This window comes from Delphinus delphis, chromosome 7 (assembly GCF_949987515.2).
Source record: "Delphinus delphis chromosome 7, mDelDel1.2, whole genome shotgun sequence".
NCBI lineage: Eukaryota > Metazoa > Chordata > Mammalia > Artiodactyla > Delphinidae > Delphinus > Delphinus delphis.
The window spans coordinates 78,549,687-78,573,207 of NC_082689.1; the positions used below are offsets into that span (position 1 = coordinate 78,549,687).

A 23,521-nucleotide genomic window follows, 5' to 3' on the forward strand; every position below is an offset into this window, starting at 1 on the left:
TATCTACTCCCTTTTCGTGCTTTAATTTCGTAGCATTTCCTTGTCAGATTGTGTCTCCCAGATCCATCCCTTTGTCTTACAGCCTCCAGTTCAGATTTTAACATAAGGAACACATATCTGTAATGATTATATTGCCGTTACATTCTGTTTACCATCCTTCCTTACTGTACCTTTCAGAATCAAGTCTCTCACCTTTGTCTTTGGCCAAAGCCATCAAGTACATGGCAGCACCTCCTCCTGGCTCAGCGCGTTTTGTAGAGATGGGTAGGCAGGCAGGGCTGTTCGTGTACACCGTGTCTACTACAGCCAGCTGGGGTTGTTACAGGGGGTTCTGTAAGAAACACTGGGAAGTCCCTTTAGCTTCTCTGTTCCTGCTTCTCTGCTTTCCTACAGACTCGTGATAGGAAAGATATAAGATTTCAGGTTGGAATTTCCAGTTGACACTAGGTCTGGACCTGAAAGGAGAAACTGGGATCTAGAATGTTAACCTTTTGAGAAGAAAGGATATAGGGTGTTAGAGAGAGGGCTGGGCTTCCTATGACTCAAATTCTCTGGCTTTGCATATCACCCACCCTTGGTACTTGTTCTTTAAAGGTGTAACAGAAAATGACTTTCTTTTTCTTTGGAGAGTATGGTGGCGGTATAGGCAGGCAAACACTTTGAGACCCCCTGGTAATGTCTGTGGACACATTCTATTGAGCAAAGGAGGGGAAATTGCTCTAACCCAGCTCTGGCTCGGGCTCATGTCCCAAATTTGGGGTTAATTCGATTCCAAGAATATTCAAGCCAAGGTAGTCAATATATCATGGACTAGGTTAAATTTAACATAGTTGAACATACATTTATGTGGTAACTTCTGCATACTGCATTTTGTGTTAGATCCGGAGGATTCAAAAATGAAAAAGATATAATTCCTCTTTCCAAGGAGCTCACAGCCTAAGATTCAGGTGGTGTGGTGTTTGTGAGTTAATATGGGACAGCAGTTGAATTTTTTAATTACTTGTCAGTTCTCATTAAAATTTCTTTAAGTCTAAACCAGGAAGTCTTATTCATTGGCCTACATGCCAAATTTTGTTGTGGTGTTGCTTTCTGGATAACTAGGAGTTTTGGTAAAGTTCAGAAATTAATGGCAAAGTTCATCAGGCATGAAAATCTGGGGTTGAGTGGTTTTATTATAACTATGAATTATAGAAGGAAGATGCATCCAACTCTCTCTTCCCTCAAACATCAGGGACCATCTGTGAGTTCTCAATGAACCAAGTCTCTAAACTCAGCAAAGCGGGGATTGATACCTCTATCCCCTGCACCCAACCTTCTTTTGGGTAAATTGACACTATACTGGGAGATTTGAAGACATCTGTTAAGTACCCAGGAAGGGCCTGGTCAAGATATTTTTAAAAGCCAACCACTACCACTTAATTAGCTGCCTTATTTGGCAATTCCCAGATTTTGCTTGTCTTATTTTCTTTCTTTCTTGTTTTTTTATCCTAGCAAAAATACAAGGAAGACTATGAAAATAAAATCAAAGGCAAATGGAGTGAGACACCTTGCTTTGAAGTTGCAACCGCCAGAATGAATACTAATAACATCAGCACGGTAAGTAGGAATGGATTGCCAGATGTCCTTGGCTTGAGAGGGTGACCCTTTCCTGTATGACTTCTAGCCACCTGCTGCTCCTGCAATGGTACTGGAACATTTGAATCTGGGCACCTCTTCTTGGGGGTAAGACCTGTGTAGTGTTCCTATTTAGAAAGAAATTCCACAATCTTTCCTTCCTTTTGAGAAATGCTGTTTTTATTGGATTCCATTATTCTTGCCTCGGTTTTCATAGGAACAATATGGTTTCAAAGTGAGTACAGGTGAAAGGGGCCCTTTTAAGTTTATTCTGTGTCTGGGCACTCGCACGGTACATTTATGAAACTGATTAGTTTCTTCCTAGATTCTCCTCCCTGGAAAACATAAGTCCTCTTTTTCTCTTCGCTTAAGTTCTCTGCCTCTGGCCTTTGAGAGCTCCTTATTTGAAGTTGGCTTTCAGCCTATTATAATTTTCCCAAGTCTCTGTTAAGTTGCTAATGGTTTTTGTGATGGCACCACATTCTATAATTGTAATCTGACCTGCAGAAGCTAAGAGGAGCATGGCTTTGGGTAACATCTCCAAATGGCCTCTGTCCTCGCGTACAAAATATTTACGTAGTTTGTTCCCTCAGCAGTTCTCCAGCATGTTTAATGTCTTACAGAGGAAATACCAGGAAGACTTTGAGAATATGAAAGACCAGATCTACTTCATGCAGACTGAAACACCAGAGTACAAAGTGAATAAGCAAGCTGGGGTGGCAACTAGCAAGGTATGGGGACATTCTCTCTTTTATCTTGATGGTCTCAGTGTGGGTGAATTTCTTACAACTCTTACTTTTGTATATAATGGGAAAAAAAGGTTCTTAGGAGAACAATAAGAAAAATACTTTGGGATTACAATAGGGCTACCAAATTTTTTTTTTTAAATTGCCATGTAGGAGAATTCACAATACTCAATTACCATCTTCAGCATTTCTTAGACTAAAGGACGTTCTGATACCCAGAAGTAGAAAGGACAAAAGAATTTCTCAAGAAAAAGCAACTGGCAGCCTTATATGCATATAGACACTTCACACTTACAACTACCATCATTTTTCTATTTTCCTACTAACTGGTGAAAATATAGTCACAGACAAGATACTTGAATCCATGGATCTGCTCATATACTCTATAGAGTGACTTTGGTAAATAGTCTACTCCTAGGCATTCTAAAGCACCAGAAAGAGCAATAAGTTCAAAGCCAATCAGACTTGATTCTAACCCTGGTGCTGGCTCTGCTGGAGCAGTGAAAGCAGAAAAATCACATCACTTAGGAGGCTATTTCAGTATCCAGGTGCAAGACAGTGATATTTTGGACCGGGAGGGTAGCACAGAAAGTGATGAGAAGTATTTTGAAAGTAAAGCTGACCTGATTTGCTGATGGCTTGGATGTGGGTTACGAGAGAAAAGTTTCGGTCTAAGCAACTAGGTGGATGGGGTTTCCCTTTGTCAAGATACGGAAGATGGTGGAAGGAGTAGGTAATTTCTTTTTAGAGGGGAGACCTGAGCTCTTCAGATATGTAAAATTTGAGATGCCTTTGAGACACCTAAGAGGAAATGTCAAGTGGGCATTTGATTACATGAGTCTGAAGTTGCAGGAAAGATATCTGGGAAGGCTGTATAAATTTGGGCGTCAGTAGCATATGGACTGTATTTAATATCATAAGACTGGAGGCCATCAAGGGAGGAAGTGTAGACAGAAAACTCTAAGGACTGAACTCTGGAGTGCTTCCATGTGAAGACATCAGTGAGATGGGATTGGAGCAAAATTAGGAGAAAGTGATGTCTTGGGAAGCAGGTGAAGAAGGAAGGGAGTGAGCAACTGTGTCAAATGTTTCTGAAGTGGATTTATCAATGTATGGTCTCTGGTGAACTTAATAAGAGAAATTTGGTTGAATCTGCTTAGAGAGGGTTCGTGAGTGAATGAAAGAGAAATAGAATTTGAGTGTACTCCACTCTTCCAAAGTATTTTCCTGAAAAGAAAAGAAGAAAAAGGGGTAGTAGCTGATGGATAAGTAGGTGAAGAGGGGATTGTTTTAGGTAGGAGACAAAAATACCATGTTTCTATGCTGATAGAAAAAAAATCCTGTGTAGTGGGAAAATGTGATGATGTTGAGGGCCGGGGGAAGAAAGTGGCTGGAGTGTTGTCCTAGAATAGGGGAAAGGGGAAGGGACCTGGCACTTAAGAGGAGGGGATGGCTTCCCCAGAAACAGGAGAGGAGGTTGCGAATCCAAGATGCAGATAGGCGGATAGTAGGGTTTGTGAAATTTCCTTTCTGGTTGTTTCCATTGTTCAAGGAAATAGATAATTCTATAAGATAGAGAGGTTACCTATATCCTCTACTCCTGTAGAACACCCCCTGCGAGTCCCCTGTTTGGGCTCTAGGGGGTGGTGCATCTGTGTTTCAGAGTGTATCTCCTGCCTTTGGATACCAAGATGATTGTATTTGTTTCTGAGGTTCTTAAATGTTGGCAGATTATCTAGGATTCCCTCAACTTGTCTATATTCTCGCATTACATTGCTTGAACAAATGGCTGGCACTGGAGATCATGGTCAAGATTAAGACCAGTTTCTTGTTTTCTTTCCTTTGGACATGCGCCTGAAGGGGGCTTTTGTGCCCTCGCTTAAAGCTTCTGTCATAGCTGGAATTGAAGGTGCAAAGCAGGGGGGTGCAGAAGGAGAAAGATGAGGTTGCCAGCATTCATCTAGCCCCAGCCCCTTCCTCTTCCTCCCGCGTGTACATTAAATACACATGTGCTCACACACATAGTCACGGATGAGGCATGAAGCTTCTAGCTTTTTTCTTTAAAAATGTGTTGGCACATAGGCAGGTGGAGGTTAAGAGATGAATGAGGGTTCTGGAGCAGCAGGTATCTGGGGCATGATGTACTGTCGTTTTTATGATGTGCATCTTTCTTTTATTATTTCTCTCCCCCTGCCCCCCGCCTTCCCTCCCTGTCTCTCTGAGGTCAGGGACCATGTGTTACTCTTTCTTTTATCTGTCCCAGGGCCGGGAACATAATCAATGCCCTATGGATATTTTTGAATGAATAAATGAATGAGAAGAAAAGATATCCTGAAAATGTATGCAGTTTCCCTGCTGCTGTCATAAGTTACTATGAATATTTTGTTTATGAAATGTCAAGCTGCCATTTTTCTAAAGAGAAAATCGATTTGTGGAGCTATGTCATAATATCTGTAATAGAGACGAGAGCAAAAATAACCTGGAGAGTTACTTTATCACTTTATTTCACTCCTACAGGTAAAATACAAAGAAGACTATGAAAAGAATAAAGGAAAAGCAGATTATAATGTACTTCCTGCTTCAGAAAACCCACTGCTTAGGCAGCTGAAGGCGGCAGGAGTTGCCCTAAGTGATGTAAGTATATTCTTGTCAAAAGTGTGTTTTTAACCTTAGCAGCAAGAGAGATGAAACTTCTCTCCTTCTATAATGAATAAATGCAAGTAGAACTTTACAAATACTTTAAGGTTATGGTGTAACAGTTTCCCTGGAGCTGTCTAACCACAGGAAGGCATTAGTGCCTCTGAGTATGATGTGTGTCAATTTGGGGAGCCTGTGGACTTAGTTCAGTGGGCAGGGAAATCCTCATTTGCTTAAAAGCTCCAGGAGCCTATGCCTTTGTGTGGGCAAAGAGTACATTGTAGGAGTTACGTTGTGATTCTGACAGAGGCAGAAGGAGACTTTGAAAGGGGAGAAGAGAAAGATGAAGCCACTTAGTGCCCTACCCTTGTGCTCTTCAAGCCTGCTGCTAGGAGAAGAAGGAAGAGGTCCTGTGTTTCACAACTTCTCTCCTCAAACTCTGCCATTTTCTACTCAGGTCTTGGCCCCAGAAACCATCATCTGCAGATAGCAGAACTTAAAAGATGGCTCCCTAAGTCTTCAGAGCAATTTCTACTTGTGGAATATTAAGAGCTTGTCTAATCCATTAGGTTTCAAATAGATTAGATAAGTGAGAACTGGGCCTGGCATTAAAAGACTAACAGCCCAAGACCACTTTGATTATATATCAATATATAAAGAGACTGAACATAAGATCAGTTGAGTTTTTCCCTTGCGGTTAGGCAGTATTAAGTTTTCCAGTATTTGAGGATTATATATAGCTCTCTGTGTGAGTGAATTGTCTTTTCTTTGAGCCTTGAATTAAGTCAGCACCACAGAAATGTGTACATGTGACTGAGGAGTGGGGCGAGTGGAGTGGCAGGTGAGAGGATGTAAATGGATCTGTTCAAATAGCTCTACTGGGAAATCAATGCAAAGCACATCGCCTGCTTCCTAAATGAAGGTCATCTTTATCAAATGTATAAAAACTGAAGTTCAAATCCATTTTGTTGAAAAAGACAGCAATATAAAAATATTGAAAATGAATAGCACTATTTACAATTTCAAAACCAAACATGAAAAAATCATGTTGTGCCCTGTAAAATCCAGTAACTTTTAGAGCTAAAGATAAATCCTAGCAGAGAAGAGGAGTTAGTAGACTCTTGTATATACCTTATTTTTAAGGTGTCCTGTCTGCTCGTATGATAAGGGATTTTTTTCCTTGGTGGAAAGAGGAAGAGTACGTATTTCTCTGTGTGCTAGACTTTTTCCATGAAGGTTTGTTTTAAAAAAATGAAAAATTTGCTGTTGCTCAGAGTATTCCTGTTTACTGGGGCATCACTAGTGAGGGAAGAGTATTGAGTTGGGAGGTCTAAAAGGCAGCAATTCAGATACGCAAGAACCTCTACAACTAAGGTCTTGGTCTGAGGCAGTATAGTGGTTTCTTAATTTTTTGGAGAATATTAAAAACTTAGGCTTTACAATAATTGCTAATAGAAAAGGTTTATCATTTATGACACTCCAGTGTTTGATTGTCAGTTTTTAGACAGTTGACAGGTAATATATTTTTTCTTCTTCCTTTGTTTAATGTTAGAAAATACAAGTGTAATAATCAGGGTGGGAGTGATAGGAATCTACTGTAACTGATTTTTTTTTCTTTGACAGAAACTGTACAAGGAAAACTATGAAAAGACAAAGGCAAAGAGCATAAATTACTGTGAGACCCCCAAATTTAAGCTTGATACAGTTCTGCAGAACTTCAGTAGTGATGTAAGCCACCCCATGGTCATTTCCTCTGTTAAATCAAAGACCCATCACTTTGCCAATAAACAAATGAAATATGTTTTGTCTTTCAGACTAAATATAAAGATTCCTACTTAAAGAATATTTTGGGACATTATGTAGGCAGCTTTGAGGATCCATATCATACACACTGCATGAAAGTCTCAGCTCAGAACAGTGATGTAAGTTCTAAGGCAATTGTTTGACTTCCCAAATAACACATTTTTAGGGCATGAATACACTGGTTGCATCCTTATGTCTGATTTCTTTTCCTCATAGAAAAACTACAAAGCAGAATATGAAGAGGACAGAGGCAAAGGCTTCTTCCCCCAGACCATAACTCAAGAATATGTAGCAATGAAGAAACTAGATAAGTGTAAAGATGTAAGTCTGTAGTATAAACTGTGAATGTTACCACCCTCCACAGTATCTAGTGATCAAGATGTGTTTAATATTTTGACACTTTTGCAAATAAATGCAAGCAAGGAGTCTGTAAGAAACACAATTTATTTTTCCCTGTTGTCACCCACATGTCTCAAGCGCTAATTCTAGCTCATTTTCCCAAAGAAAAGTAATCAGGAATCTGTAGATATGGGAAAGTTTCCTATATAGATGTAAGAGCATCTCTCAAAGAAACTGCAGTCTAATTAGAAAAAATGCGTTTTGCTTACTGAAAGTTTCTTTTCTTTTGGGGGATGGGGTTCTGCTTGCTTGGCCTATAGGCCAACTCGGATTTGACAAGTGATACTACTAAACGTGATTCTCTTTCCCCCACAGCACACCTACAAAGTCCACCCAGATAAGACAAAATTCACTCAGGTCACCGACTCTCCTGTTCTGGTGCAAGCCCAAGTCAATTCCAAACAGCTGAGTGATGTAAGTTCCCCTAAATATCCAAGAAATCCAGTTATGAGGGATAGCATATCATAACTCTATACGTGAAATCCAGTGACTTGTCACATTTATAAAAAAGGCTACGTAACTTTTAACAAGTTTAACTTGTATATATTTGTAATCACCTAAAATACTTTCCTATTTAGTTACCTTACATCTTCTTGGGTGGATAACAATTATAGTAAAAGAGCTCTGCAAGGGAAACTAACGTAGCTTAATGCACTGGAAAGAACATGAGTTTCCGAGTCAGAGAGAACTGGATTCAAATTCCAGCTCTGTCATTTATGACCTGGGGCCTAGGAAAGTTGTTTAACCTCTCCATACCTCATAGTTCCCTTTGATAATTTGTGGTGGTTTTGAAGATTGTGAAAGAAGATACACGCATAGTACACATCCTGGCCCAGAGCGGGTATTCAGTACATGGGATTTCTCTGTCTCTCAAATAAGTTTTTAGGAAATGGAGTCTTTCAGATATATTTTATCATATAAATTTTCAGTGTGAATTTCCAAACTTGTGTTGAAATAAAAAAATGAAAAATAAAAGTAACCTCAGTGGATTATGGCCAGAAATGAAGGCTTCAGTTAGAGTATCCACAAACCATAATGCATGTGAGGGGACATAACCAGATTTGTTAGAAAAGATTTTCCAGTGATTGAGCGTTGACAGCAGAAAGGAAGAAAGGCTGTCACTCTCAGAACCTACAGGACCAATTGTGATATATAAAGAGGGGAGCTCCCACGTATGGAAGTGCCACCTCTTTCCATTAGGGCCCTACCATGGTGACAGATATGATAACAGCTGTCAACTATCCTCCACGCAGTGTCAGTAAGGCAGAGTGGTCCACCCTAGATCTGGATTTCTCTTTTTCTTTTTTTTTTTAACATCTTTATTGGGGTATAATTGCTTTACAATGGTGTGTTAGTTTCTGCTTTATAACAAAGTGAATCAGTTATACATATACATATGTTCCCATATCTCTTCCCTCTTGCGTCTCCCTCCCACCCTCCCTATCCCACCCCTCCAGGTGGATTTCTCTTTTGATCGTAACGACTCTGTCAGTTGTTATTTAACAAAATGTATTTTACATTTTATCTCATGAAATGTACCACCCAATATTTTTTTTTCTTTTGTATTTTGGAACAATCTTCTTCTGAATTGAGAACTAAATGGCTCATTTTCTCTCTCTCTCTTGCTCTCAGCTAAATTACAAAGCAAAACATGAAAATGAAAAGTTCAAGTGCCATATACCTCCAGATACTCCTGCCTTTATCCAGCACAAAGTCAACGCCTATAACCTGAGTGATGTGAGTTCCTCGTGCACTATGCCATGTGTTATACTGACAACTATGCTTTTATTTTTGAATTGCCTCATTGATAAATATTTCAATGTTAAAGATGGGAATAACAGTTAACATTTGTATTGTGTCCCTATGCCTCTGCCAGGGTAACTTTAAACTCACCTTATAAAATGTGTGTAGCAATCTTATAAGTAGCTTCATACAATGAGACAATCTTAATATATTTTAACCAACCCTCAAAATACCACCGTTCATGTATGTTTAATTGCAAATCTTAATGTAAGCTCTTTTAGCCATATATCCTTTTATACTATACTATAATTTTCTTTCAGGACCTCATATTTTAAGATACAGTTTCATTTTGTTTACTCCCCAGGCATATAAAGTCCCTTATTTCACACAAATGATACTTATTTCTACATGTAAGAGAACTTGCACTAACAAAGATATAGGGTATTCAAAAGGCATAAGGCCAGGTATCCATTGCTATCTTTCATTTCCAAACTTAATTTTATAGAAAAGTCAAATTACCCTTGAGGGTTTCAATTTCTTCAACAATTCTTTAAATAAGTACTAAAATTATCCAGCATCAATGAGTATTGCAATGATTCGTGAAATAACCTTTTCAGAGGACTTTGAGATCAAATAAAAATGGTGCCTTTATATAATACAAAGTAAGTTAACTATAGAATATTTGTGCCACTCTATAAAATATTCAGTGTTAGGAATCAAATATTAGTAGGATAACTAGAATGAAGTTAATATAATACAATATTCTCATGGAGAGCAGAGAAACTTAATCTTAGAGAATTGGAAGATTCATCTTGAGGAGAATTATCTAAAATATGCACAATTTCTTAAACAAAGAAAATGGTCTTTTTATAGTAAGACAAGGTATTGGGTTACCCTCTAGTCTTTAAAGTGTGATAACATGCATATTACTTTTACCCATTCCTCTGCTGAAATTTTTCTGTCCAGAATGCTTATAAGTATGACTGGGAGAAGACCAAAGCTAAGAAGTTTGACATTAAGGTGGATGCCATTCCCCTGCTGGCAGCCAAAGCCAATACCAGGAACTCTAGCGATGTGAGTATGGCCTGGGCACCTGGACAGGGGGGGCCTCAGCGATCTTCCTGATGAGTGAGATCTGGCACGTGTGATGTCTTTGCAGGTGATGTACAAGAAAGACTATGAGAAAAGCAAAGGAAAGATGATTGGAGCCCTCAGCATTAATGATGATCCCAAGATGCTGCACTCTTTGAAGACGGCCAAAAACCAGAGTGATGTGAGTGCTTTTGTGAATCTGTCTTGTTTTCAAGATTGTGTCCCAGTCAACATGCCCAAGGGTAATGGTGTAAAAAGATTCCATATGCATGGGCTCTCTCAGGTTCACAACAATGAACTGCTGAGGACAACTTTAGAAGTACAGTGATTCCCCAGACTCTTGCACCTCTCATGTTTTAGGAGAGAAATTAATGATTTGTACTTGATCTTCATTTCACTTTGAAAAAACCTGTATTCATATTTAGTAGAATATTGATTGTAATTCTCAACACCTTTTGGAAAACATTAAGATGTTTTCATATTTTCTAATTGAAAAGTAACTTAAAATTGTGGTTTAAAAAGTGACTTTATTTTGGAAGAAAATCATGAGTCAGAGATAAAAATCTTAGTATAGCTAACATTGCTCTTTACTGACTTTAGTAATTAGTATTGGCCTAGGTCTAAGATTCCATTAATTATAGGCCCCGTTGAGAATCTGATAAAAGATCTGGTCCATCTCTTTAGGGAAATGGAGTTTTTTTCACATCTTTTGCCTGACTTTCATAGAGAATTCATGGATTCCCTAAGGATTGCCTTTAGGATATCTATCATCTTCCAGTTAAAATTCTTACCATAGAGAGGCAAACATATACTATTGAAAATTGCAGTATACACTGTGTTTTAAAATGTTTGGAGAATCCCTTAAAAGTGGTAAGAATGTTCAACATAGCTTGCAAATATTAGCTTTTCATGGTGAAAGAGAAGGGTGTTTGTATCATTTAGTTTCATTTTAACCATGTGTTCATATTGTGAGCTATTAAACCTTCTTTAAATCATTTCACATTTACTATATAGTCATATAGCACTTTAAACGTCTTATTCAGTTATTTTCTCTAGTAAATTCACACTGAATTAAATACAGTGTGATTATATACAGTCAGTATACAGTGCTCACATACATAATACTATCTTCTTCACCAGTTCCTTATTTTGTCTCAACTCAAGAAAGTTATAGCTCCCATTGACAGCACGTGTATGTTTATCTTTGGTTTTTACCCTACCACAGAACCCATTAGAACACTAAGTTATTAAGTGCATAATAAGTGTTCAATAAGTACTTGTTAATTGATTCATGTTGGCAACCAAAAGAGATAGTCAATGATGAGTCATTCTCAAATAATATTCAGGCTAAAATCTAAGCTGCAGATACAGAGCACACATCGCTTTTAAAAAGAGTCTTTTAAAGCCATTTGGGACTAAACAACATGCCACTAAAATAACAGTGAGTCAGGCTTCCCTGGTGGCACAGTGGTTGAGGGTCCACCTGCCAATGCAGGGGACACGGGTTCATGACCCAGTCCGGGAGGATCCCACATGCCGTGGAGTGGCTAGGCCCGTGAGCCATGGCTGCTGAGCCTGCGCGTCTGGAGCCTATGCTCTGCAATGGGAGAGGCCACAACAGTGAGAAGCCTGCATACTGCAAAAAAAAAAAACAAAAAAACCCCACAAAAAACCAGTGAGTCAATGAAGGAATCAAAGAGGAAATCAGAAAATACCTCAAGACAAATGAAAATGGAAACAACACTCCAAAATCTATGGAATACAGCAAAAGAAGTTTGAAGAAGGAAGTTTATAGCGATATAGGCCTTCCTCAAGAACGAGACAAATCTCAAATAAATAACCCAATCTACCACCTAAAGGAATTGGAAAAAGAAGAACAAACAAAACCCAAAGTCAGCAGAAGGAAGAAAATCATAAAGATAAGAGAGGAAATAAATAAAATGAAAATTTAATAAAACAATAGAAAAGATCAATGAAACCAAGAGTTGTTATTTTGAAAAGAGAAAAAAACTGATAAAGCCAAGATCACCAAGAAGAAAAGAGAGGACCCAAATAAATAAAATAAGAAATGAAAGGGACAAATAACAACCAATACCACAGAGATACAAAAATTATAATACTATGAACAGTTATAAGCCAACAAATTGGACAACCTAGAAGAAATGGACAAATTTCTAGAAACATACAACTTGCCAAAACTGAATTAAGAAGAAACAGATATTTGAATAGACCAATCGCTAGTAGTGAAATTGAATTTGCATTAAAAAAAAATGCAAGCAAACAAAAATCTAGGACGAGACGGCTTCACAGGTGAATTCTACCAAACATATAAAAAAGAACTAATACCTATCCTTCTCAAACTATTCCAAAAAATTGAAGAAGATGGAACACTCCCAAGTTCATTCTGTGAGGCCACAATTACCCTAATATCAAAACCAGAAGAAGATACTAGAAAAAAATTACAGACCAATATCTTTAAGTATAGATGCAAAACTCCTCAACAAAATATTAGCAAACTGAATCCAACAGTATATAAAAAGTATCATATACCATAATTAGTTGGATTTATTCCAGGGAGGCAGGATGGTTCAATATTTGCAAATCAATCAATGTGATTCACCACATTAACAAAAGGAAGGATAAAGATCACATGACCATCTCAACAGATGTAGAAAAAGCATTTGACAAAATTCAATATCCATTTATGATGAAAACTCATCAAAGTTGGTATAGAGGGAACATATCTCAACAAATAAAAGCCATTTATGACAAACCCACAGCTAACATCACACTCAGTGATGAAAAGCTGAAAACCTTCCCTCTAAATTCAGGAACAAGCAAGGATGCCCACTCTTTCCACATCTATTTAACATAGTATTGGGAGTCCTGGCCACAGCAATCAGAAAAAATAAATTAATTAAAAAAATAATAAAAAGCATCCATATTGGAAGGGAAGAAGTAAAATTGTCACTATTTGTAGATGATATGATACTTTATATAGAAAACCCTAAAGTCTGCACCCAAAAACAATCAGAACTAATAAATGAATTTAGTAAAGTTTAAGGATACAAGATTAATATACAGAAATCTGTTGCTTTTCTATACACTAATAATGAACTATCAGAAAGTAAAAAAAAAAAAAAAGCCACATTTAAAATTGCATCAAAAAGAATAGGAATAAATTTTTTTTAATTCAAACAGAAAGTCACAAAAATTATAATCATCCTCATCAGTTCACTCAGTCCCATGTAATTAATTGTTTTCATCTTGATCTTTTGTTAGCACTTTTATGAATACATCAGTTTTCCATTAGAGTTCTGAAAATGCTTATTCATTCAGTTCAGCAGTGTAGTCAGTTACCAGAAACCTGTACTTGTCAGTCTTTTCCATGAATTCCTTGAAGATGAAATCCTTTTATAGGAACATTTTTGCAAAAGCATCAGAGTACACCCAGAACTGTCTGTAAATGACAAAAAACTTAAAAATGACCATGGTTAAAGATTTGATGAAAGTTCATAATAATGCAATTAACAAGGAAATTTAGTTATTTCTGAGTTATACATTTTAAAGTAATAACTAGAATTATGACTTATAACATTATACCAGAGCATATAAGATTTTTAGATATTTCATGTAATGTCTGAAACATTTATATTAACATATTTCCATACAAATAACCCAAAGAAAGTTTAGTATTAGTTGTTTTTTGTTTGTTTGTTTGTTTATACTGCAGGTTCTTATTAGTCATCAATTTTATACACATCAGTGTATACATGTCAATCCCAATCGCCCAATTCAGCACACCACCATCCCCACCCCACCATGGTTTTCCCCCCTTGGTGTCCATATATTTGTTCTCTACATCTGTGTCTCAACTTCTGCCCTGCAAACCGGTTCATCTGTACCATTTTTCTAGGTTCCACATACATGCATTAATACACGATATTTGTTTTTCTCTTTCTTACTTACTTCACTCTGTATGATAGTCTCTAGATCCATCCACATCTCAACAAATGACTCAGTTTTGTTCCTTTTTATGGCTGAGTAATATTCCTTTGTATATATGTACCACATCTTTATCCATTCATCTGTCGATGGGCATTTAGTTTGCTTCCATGACCTGGCTATTGTAAATAGTGCTGCAATGAACATTGGGGTGTACGTGTCTTTTTGAATTATGGTTTTCTCTGGGTATATGCCCAGTAGTGAGATTGATGGATCATATGGTAATTCTATTTTTAGTTTTTAAGGAACCTCTATACTGTTCTCCATAGTGGCTGTATCAATTTACATTCCCACCAGCAGTGCAAGAGGGTTCCCTTTTCTCCACACCCTCTCTGGCATTTGTTGTTTGTACATTTTCTGATGATGCCCATTCTAACTGGTGTGAGGTGATACCTCATTGTAGTTTTGATTTGCATTTTTCTAATAATTAGTGATGTTGAGCAGCTTTTCATGTGCTTCTTGGCCATCTGTATATCTTCTTTGGAGAAATGTCTATTTAGGTCTTCTGCCCATTTTTGGATTGGGTTGTTTGTTTCTTTAATATTGAGCTGCATGAGCTGTTTATATATTTTGGAGATTAATCCTTTGTTGATTAGTTTGCAAATATTTTCTCCCATTCTGAGGGTTGTCTTTTGGTCTTGTTTATGGTTTCCTTTGCTTTGCAAAAGCTTTGGAGTTTCATTAGATCCCATTTGTTTATTTTTGTTTTTATTTCCATTACTCTAGGAGGTGGATCAAAAAAGATCTTGCTGTGATTTATGTCAAAGAGTGTTCTTCCTATGTTTTCCTCTAAGAGTTTTATAGTGTCCAGTCTTACATTTAGGTCTCAAATCCATTTTGAGTTCATTTTTGTGTATGGTGTTAGGGAGTGTTCTAATTTCATTCTTTTACATGTAGCTGTCCAGTTTTCCCAGCACCATGTATTGAAGAGACTGTCTTTTCTCCATTGTATATCTTTGCCTCCTTTGTCATAGATTAGTTGACCATAGGTGCGTGGGTTTATCTCTGGGCTTTCTATCTTGTTCCATTGATCTATGTTTCTGCTTTTGTGCCAGTACCATATTGCCTTGATTACTGTAGCTTTGTAGTATAGTCTGAAGTCAGGGAGTCTGATTCCTCCAGCTCTTGTTTTTTTCCCTCAAGACTGCTTTGGCTATTCGGGGTCTTTTGTGTCTCCATACAAATTTTAAGATGATTTGCTCTAGCTCCATAAAAAATGCCATAGGTAATTTGATAGGGATTGCATTGAATCTGTAGATTGCTTTGGGTAGTATAGTCATTTTCACAATATTTGTTCTTCCAATCCAAGAACATGGTATATCTCTCCATCTGTTGGTATCATCTTTAATTTCTTTCATCAGTGTCTTATAGTTTTCTGCATACAGACCTTTTGTCTCCCTAGGTCGGTTTATTCCTAGGTATTTTATTCTTTTTGTTGCAGTGGTAAATGGGAGTGTAAAATAGGAATAAATTTAACAAAGGAGGTAAAATACCAGTACTCTGCAAACTATAAGGCATTGATGAAGAAAATTGAAGGTGATACAAAACAATGGAAAGATATCCCATTCTCATGGATTAGAAGAATTAATGTTGTTAAAATGCCCATACAACCCAAAGAAATCTACAGAGGTTATGCAATCCATATCAAAATACCCATAACTTTTTTCACAGAACCAGAACAAATAATTCTAAAACTTATATGGAACCACAGTAGATCCTGAATAGCCAAACCAATCTTGAGAAGAAAGAACAAAGCTGGAGGTATTATGCTTCCAAACTTCAGACTGTATTACAAAGCTACAGAAATCAATACAGCATGGTCCTGTACAAAATCAGACACAGAGATCGGTGGAACAGAATAGATAGCCCAGAAATAAACTCACGCACCTATGGTCAATTAAACTATGACAAAGGAGGCAAGAATATACAATGGAGAAAAGACAGTGTCTTCAATAAGTGGTGCTGGGAAAACTGGACAGCTACATGTAAAAGAATGAAATAGAACATATTTGCAAATGATATGGCCAAGAAGGGGTTAACATCCAGACTATATAAATGGCTCGTGCAGCTCAGTATCAAGAAAGCAAACAATCAAAAAAAAAAAAAAAAAAAAGAAAGAAAATGGGCAGAAGACTTGAATAGACATTTTTCCAAAGAAGGCATACAGGTGGCTGACAGTCTCATGAAAAGATGCTCAGCATTGCTAATTATTAGAGAAATACAAATCAAAACAACAATGAGATATCACCTCATACCTGTCAGAATGGCTATCATCCAAAAGTCTACCAATAGCAAATGTTGGCAAGGATGTAGAGAAAAGGGAACCCTCCTACACTGTTGGTGGGTGTGTAAATTGGTGCAGCCACTATGGAAAACAGTATGGAGGTTCCTTAAAAAACTAAAAATAGAGCTACCATATGATCCAGTAGTTCCACTCCTGGGCATATATCCAGAAAAGACAAAAACACTAGTTCAAAAAGATACATGTACCCCAGTATTCATAGCAGCATTATTTACAATAGCCCAGATATGGAAGCAACCTAAGCATCCATCAACAGATAAATGGATAAAGAATATGTGGTATATATATACAGTCGAGTATCACTCAGCCATAAAGGAGTGAAATTCTGCCATTTGCAGCAGTGTGGATGTACCTAGAGAATATTATGCTTGTAAAATAAGTCAGACGGAGAGAGACAAGTACTGTATGATATGTGGAATCTAAAAAATAAAACAAATGAACGTATATAACAAAACAGAGACAGACACAGATATAGAAACAAACTTGAATTGATAGTTACCAGTAAGGAGGGGGAAGGAGAGAGAGGCAAGATAGGGGTATGGGATTAAGAGACACAAACTGTTATGCATAAAATAGATAAGCAATTAGGTTATATTGTACAGCACAGGGAATTATAGCCATTATCTTGTAATAACTTTTAATGGAGCATAATCTGTAAAAACACTGAATTACTATGCTGTCTACCTGAAACTAATATTGTAAATCAACTATACTTCAATAAAAAAATAAATCAGTAGGGAATTCCCTGGTGGTCCAGTGGTTAAGACTCTGCGCTTCCACTGCAGGGGGGCACAGGTTCCATCTCTGGCTGGGGATCTGGGATCCCACATGGTGGGACCAAATAAATAAATAGATAAAAATAAAAATGAAGCCATTTGGAGCTTTGACAACCTTTTATATGTGCAGCATGTGTGAGCTTATCTGAACTTGAACAAAAGGGTCAAAACAATTTAGTCAAAAACACTTCCACACACCAACTGCTATTGCAACATTGTTTTATCCGTTTATTTCTAATAAAGACAAACTGTCTTTATTTTTTTCAGTGTTCTTGCATGCCATCATAAAGTTTCCATATTTTATTTTCATAAACCAGGGCCTAGATTTTACAATTAAGAGAGGAATTTATTCTGTGAAACTGACTACCCACAATGTTTTAGAAGGAAGACTATATTCCCTAAGAAAGTTAAAATATTGGATTATTTGTAAAAGGAATTTCTGCAGGAGATAATGCACATCTATACTTGCTAGCTTGGATCACTGTCTTTAGAGCTTATGTGATTATAGCGAGATATAATAGGTTTAGAATCTTCCTAAAGGAAAAATTCTGGGTCAGAATTTTTCTCTCTTTTAAGGTAATTGGTGAGCAGACATGATGAAGCTGGGACTTTGACCTAATTAACACCCTGTCTAACCATTCCAGAAAACCAACCGATGAAAGTGCCTTCTGAGGCCAGTCAGGACATTTGGTTTATGAGAACACTGTACATAAGGGCCAACGTTACTTCAGTGGGTCAATTTCATAAATTTTTCTCCTTTGAGGTCTTAAAACTGCTGAAATCTGAAACTTCTTTTAAATTGTTACCAAAATTAAACTTAGTATGGAAAAACCTCTGGGGTTCTCAGTGGGGCTTATCTGTTGTCCAAAGTAGAATAGTCAGGTTGAAAAATCAGTAACTATTCACTTAAAGATGACTTTAGAAAAGTCAAGAAGTCAAGTGTACAGCTCTGTTTATGAAGTAGTCATTTTATAAAATCAGAAGTATGAAATGATTGTCAAATGATTTTTGACAATTTAAAAAATACTTCTTTAATGGAAGACTCTTCCAAGGTTAGATTACCTTAGAAGAAATCATGCTTGCTAGTGGTCCTTGAAAAACCCTGTTTTAAAATAAAATAATAGCTGGCTGAATCAGAAGCTGTGGCCCATTCCTACTGTCTGACAGTTCCTCTTTGATCTAAACAAAGATTTGAGAAGATCTGTCCATGCATCTGCCCATGATTTTGGGAGGGGCGGTTTCAGTGATGTGAAACATATGATAAAATTTTAGGAAAAAATAACTAACTAGAAGGAAAAAATCTCTATCTTGTATTTGTTGTTTATGAGAGATCTCTGTGCTTTTCTGGAAATCCATTGAAGATTTGTGCTAATAAATGGTAATTTCCTATTCACAGCATGAATATCGTAAAAACTATGAAAAGTCAAAAACTATCTACACGGCACCTCTTGATATGCTCCAAGTGACTCAAGCTAAGAAATCTCAGGCAATTGCCAGTGATGTCGACTATAAGCACCTCTTACACAATTACAGCTGCCCGCCGGACAGCATTAACATGGACCTTGCCAAGAAGGCTTATGCACTGCAGAGTGATGTGAGTAACCAGATTTTCTCTATTCCCTCTTTTCAAGGTAGAAACTGAAAAGGATTTTTAAGTTGAGTGATTTTTTGGCGATTCTCAGAAGTATCTGCATTGTCTTCTGTATGTAGCAAGTATGTAATGGGAAAATGATCCTTGGGATTCTATGAGAGCACACCCCTCAGAGTTAGAGAGGCCTGGGTCTGGCAAAAGCACCCCATCACAGTTTCCTTTTGGGAAAGTGATCAACCTTGCTGAGTTTAGAGTCCTCCTGCAAAATTGGAATAATACAAAAGAATTGTTTTCATTATTTAAATGCATTCAAAATACTCTTAGCATGGTGCTGGGCCCTGGTGAATTCTCAGTAAACATTCACTATTATCATCATCACCATTATCATAATTATCACATTCATCATTATCAATAATTTTTTGTATAGATTGCTCTCTTGTCTGAAAATAGAATATATTATTTATAGCATTACTTTTTATAATAGCTGGGGTTTTTTTCTGCAGATCAAAACTTCTTTAGGCAAATTAATTTGTCTGAGCTATACAATTGAATACTTTATCCTAACAATTCTATTTTTTTAATGGTAAAATAGACATAACATAATACTTGCCATCTTTACCAGTTTTGATTGTACAGTTCAGCAGCAGTTACATTCCCATGGTTGTGCAACCAATCTCCAGAACTTTTTCGTCTTGCAAAAATGCAACTCCCTGCACATTAAACAACTCCCCATTTCCTCTTCCCCTCAGTCCCTGTCAACCACCCTTCTACTTTCTGTCTCTGTGAGTTGGACTACTCTAAAGACCTCGTATCAATGGAATTATGCAATGCTTGTCCTTTTGTGCCTGGTTTATTTCACTTAGCATAATGTCCTCAAGATTCATCCATGTTATAGTATGTGTCAGAGTTTTCTTCCTTTTTGAGGCTGAATTCTATTCCATTCTATGTGTATACATTTGGGTTATCCATTCATCTGTCAGTGAACATTTGGGCTGCTTCCACCTTCTGGCTATTGTGACGAATGCCACAATGAACATGGATGTATGAATATCTTCAAGATCCTGTTTTCAATTCTTTCGAGTATATACCCAGAAGTAGAATTTCTGGATGATTTGGTAGTTCTATTTTTAATTTTTTGAGGAATCGCTGTACTTTTTCCCATGGCAGCTGCACAATTTTACATTCTTATCACTAAAAATTCTATTTTATGCATTATTATCTTATTTGTTTCATTTTGTTATGTTTCTTCCTCCCAAATAGATCATAGGTTTTTCAAAGGCAGGAACCAATGGTTTCTTGATTTTTCATTCCAGTTAGAAGGCCCACACTAAAGAACAATCATCTGAATTTTATATCTAGAGTACATGTTTTAGGTATCACCTATAGCCAGACAACAGGAGTAGGTCATTATTTTAATAGCATCAAGTAACTGTCTCCCAGATAGGTCCAATTCCAAATGATAACTGCTCTCCATAAGCAAATTATTGAATACAACTATATTAAAGTGTGTTGTTAGCCAATGTAGAAACACTCCTAAGCTTGCAATTACACATGAAGGGCAATATGTGTAAACACTTAATACAAATAACTACTATCAAGTCTTATCAGAAAATGAGTAAAATTATCCACCTTCAATATGGTCTTCAGTTATAATCTGACCATAGAAACATAATACATAATATGTTCTAGTGAGCAAACATCTCACGTTTGATGATCTAAATATAACAATTTCATTTATTCTTTGAAATACAGCTTTGAATTTAGCAGATTGGAATTATAATTCTACATACTTTGGAAATAAGGGTGAAGTAGAACATATGCCAACTAGAAAGAACAGTGCAGACCTAAGGGCTGTTAAAATCTCTCCCCAAGGAAATGTTTAAAATAACCTCAACGTATGGAATAAGGAAACTGGTCAGAAAACTTAAAAGCATTATTTTGGGGAAAATGTTAATGATTTTACGAAGAAGGATGATGCTGAGAAAAGAAATGTAATCTTTCTCTTGGTGTTTTAGGTCCAATACAAAGCTGACTACAATAGCTGGATGAAAGGTTGCGGCTGGGTACCTTTTGGGTCCTTAGAAATAGAAAAGGCAAAGCGAGCTTCAGACATTCTGAATGAGGTAAAGCCATCATATCTCTGTGTGTCACAGAGATAGATTTGTGAATGTGACATGGTAAAACTTCCCAAACCATGGGAAATGCCTCCTTTACCACTTCATTTTCTAGTATTGCTGCTGAGGAAAAAAACCCCAACTTATCACGTGCATGAATTATCTCGGTAGATAATCATACCTCTTCACATTACCAAAGTCGTTTACGTTAACCAATCATGACAGAAATATTTTTAACAGCTTTATCGAGGTACAGTTTGCATACCACAAAAATTCACATATTTTAAGTGTACCCCTTGACAAGTTTTAATAAATCCATATAGTTGCATAGCCATCCCCACAATTGAATTTTTTTTAACTGGTAAATGCATCTTTATTTTTCAGAAGCAAGATAGAAAATCAGTAGTATATTATGAAATACACAATATAGGAGTGAAATCAGCATGGTCTAGGGAGGTTGGACTGCAAGCTCTGTTAGGTCGTTGGATGCAGTTGGTATCAAGAGGTTAGGTCAAGGTTGCTTCAACTTTGGCCTTGGGTTTCATGAGATCCCCCTACTAGTTAGGAATGGTTTTAGCAGCAAGAAAAAGAGAATACTTGAAGTTATGGAGGCTACTCAAATACTTTGTCTTCAAAATAGTCAGGAGGGGGTTGGCTGCTGGCGTAGATTCAGGGGCTCTGATATCAGACCCACAATTGAATTTTTTTTTTTTTTTCCTCCGGTATGCAGGCCTCTCACTGTTGTGGCCTCTCCTGTTGTGGAGCACAGGCTCCAGACGCGCAGGCTCAGCAGCCATGGCTCACGGGCCCAGCCGCTCTGCGGCATGTGGGATCTTCCCAGACCGGGGCACGAACCCATGTCCCCTGCATCGGCAGGCAGACTCTCAACCACTGCGCCACCAGGGAAGCCCCACAATTGAATTTTAAGATGCTGCTAGCACCCGAAAAAGTTCCCACTCCCATTTTCAACCCCAGACAACCACCGATCTGCTTTCTGCCTCTATAATTTTGCCTTTTCTAGAAATTTCTTTTGTATCAGGATTCTTTCACTTAGCATAATGTTTTTGAGGTTCGTCCATATCTCTACATGTGTCTGTAATATTTTCCTTTTTATTAGTGAGAGTAGTATTCCTTTGCACGACTATATCACACTTTGATTGTCCAGTTAGTGGGCATGTGGATTTTTTCCAATATTTGGCAATTATGAATTATGCATATAATGACTATTATAGAAATTTTCTTTGAAGTATTATTATACCTTATGCTATATCCTTGATGACTTTGAAGTAGTATATATGTTGTTATTCAGTCTAAGAAGAAACAAAGATGATCTTGGGGCTCTTAAAGTAGTCCCTTCTCTGACAGCAGTTGAACATTCCCCCTGCTGTCAGGTGAATCCGTCATCCAGGAAGTTAGACCGCATAAAGAAGGGTCAGAGGTGCTAAGTGAGGGTTGTCTTCCACACCCAAGTTTTTGTTGTTCTTATTGTTTTGTACGTCTGTTTGTTTTTGGTGAAAACCACTTTATCTACTCAAGAGATCTTTCAGAAAAAATTCTGGGTTAGTGGTTCTCAGAAGTCTGAAGTTGAAAGAGGGATGCTACTATATACACAAAAGTGGGATGTATAGTATGAAAAAATGAAGAGAACTAGGAGAAGAATATAGGAATAAGGGTAACTAGATGTTGCCAGCTCCCAATTGAGACATCTTCCCCATGGCCCCTCTCCTGTGTCTCCTCAGCACTTTAGTGATAACTTATGTACTAACCACATTAAGGCTTGCAAAGCAAAAGTCCTCCTTTTCTTATTAGTAATCCATAGCTATTGCCCTAGTTCCTCCATTCCTCCTCCCTCAACTGGAAAACTTCAATTGCTGATGGAGTGACAAGGAAAATGACATTCCTGGGAGCTTGTTTAGTGTCATGCAAAGATACTCCAAAGATACTCCATACTCCTTGCATGCTTTTCTGTTAATCCTTTAGAAAACTTTGTGATGTTTTGAGATTCTGCTGAGCTTTCAGAGTGCCTTCTTTCACATCATAAGCAAGAAATTAAGAGAATAAAGTCATTCCTGAAAGTTGTATTGGTCTGTACTTCCCCAAACAATCCAAAATGAAAACAATTTCTTTAAATGTTGGTTTTTGTATTGTATTCATTTTTTCCCCCAAGCCAGCACAGAATCAAATATTTTTACATTTTAAAATCAGGAAAATTTCTTGTCCCTCCAAAATAAATTTAAAGTATTTTGATTTATTAGCCTTTGGTGAAAGTATTATTATCTTTCTCTTTTTAATTTGTCAAACAGAAAAAATATCGCCAGCATCCAGATACTCTCAAGTTTACTTCGATTGAAGATGCTCCAATTATAGTACAGTCTAAGATTAACCAGGCCCAGAGGAGTGATGTAAGTGTTAATTCTCTCTGTATTTAAATGTTAACTAATACAAATACATTTGTATTCTAAATGTAATGATCACCTGTACTTATTAGGCAATCTAAAGAGACTCAGTTATATAAGCAACTGTATAATTCCCCAGGTTTTCATTAAAAAAGCACACCTAATTCATATCTTTAGAGGATTATACATATTTCAGTGATTGGACATTGCTCTCGAAGGAAAAGGTAAGAGGGGCTTCTCTTGATAACCAGAAACACAAGCCTATTTCTAGGAAAGATCAGGAAGGTGATTATAGACACTACA

At 37.1% G+C, this 23,521-nt stretch overlaps 1 protein-coding gene across 1 annotated transcript in view; it reads left to right on the forward strand.

Annotated features, from left to right (window-relative positions):
- NEB (nebulin) overlaps positions 1 to 23,521 on the forward strand; it is a 274,918-nt gene that overhangs the window by 67,748 nt on the left and 183,649 nt on the right. The window contains exons 15-27 of the mRNA XM_060016820.1: positions 1,492 to 1,596; positions 2,238 to 2,345; positions 4,878 to 4,994; positions 6,621 to 6,725; positions 6,812 to 6,919; positions 7,017 to 7,121; positions 7,515 to 7,613; positions 8,832 to 8,936; positions 9,909 to 10,016; positions 10,102 to 10,215; positions 18,514 to 18,711; positions 20,724 to 20,831; positions 23,126 to 23,224. Coding sequence (XP_059872803.1) covers positions 1,492 to 1,596; positions 2,238 to 2,345; positions 4,878 to 4,994; positions 6,621 to 6,725; positions 6,812 to 6,919; positions 7,017 to 7,121; positions 7,515 to 7,613; positions 8,832 to 8,936; positions 9,909 to 10,016; positions 10,102 to 10,215; positions 18,514 to 18,711; positions 20,724 to 20,831; positions 23,126 to 23,224 — 1,479 coding nt within the window. The remainder of the gene's footprint in view (positions 1 to 1,491; positions 1,597 to 2,237; positions 2,346 to 4,877; positions 4,995 to 6,620; positions 6,726 to 6,811; positions 6,920 to 7,016; positions 7,122 to 7,514; positions 7,614 to 8,831; positions 8,937 to 9,908; positions 10,017 to 10,101; positions 10,216 to 18,513; positions 18,712 to 20,723; positions 20,832 to 23,125; positions 23,225 to 23,521) is intronic.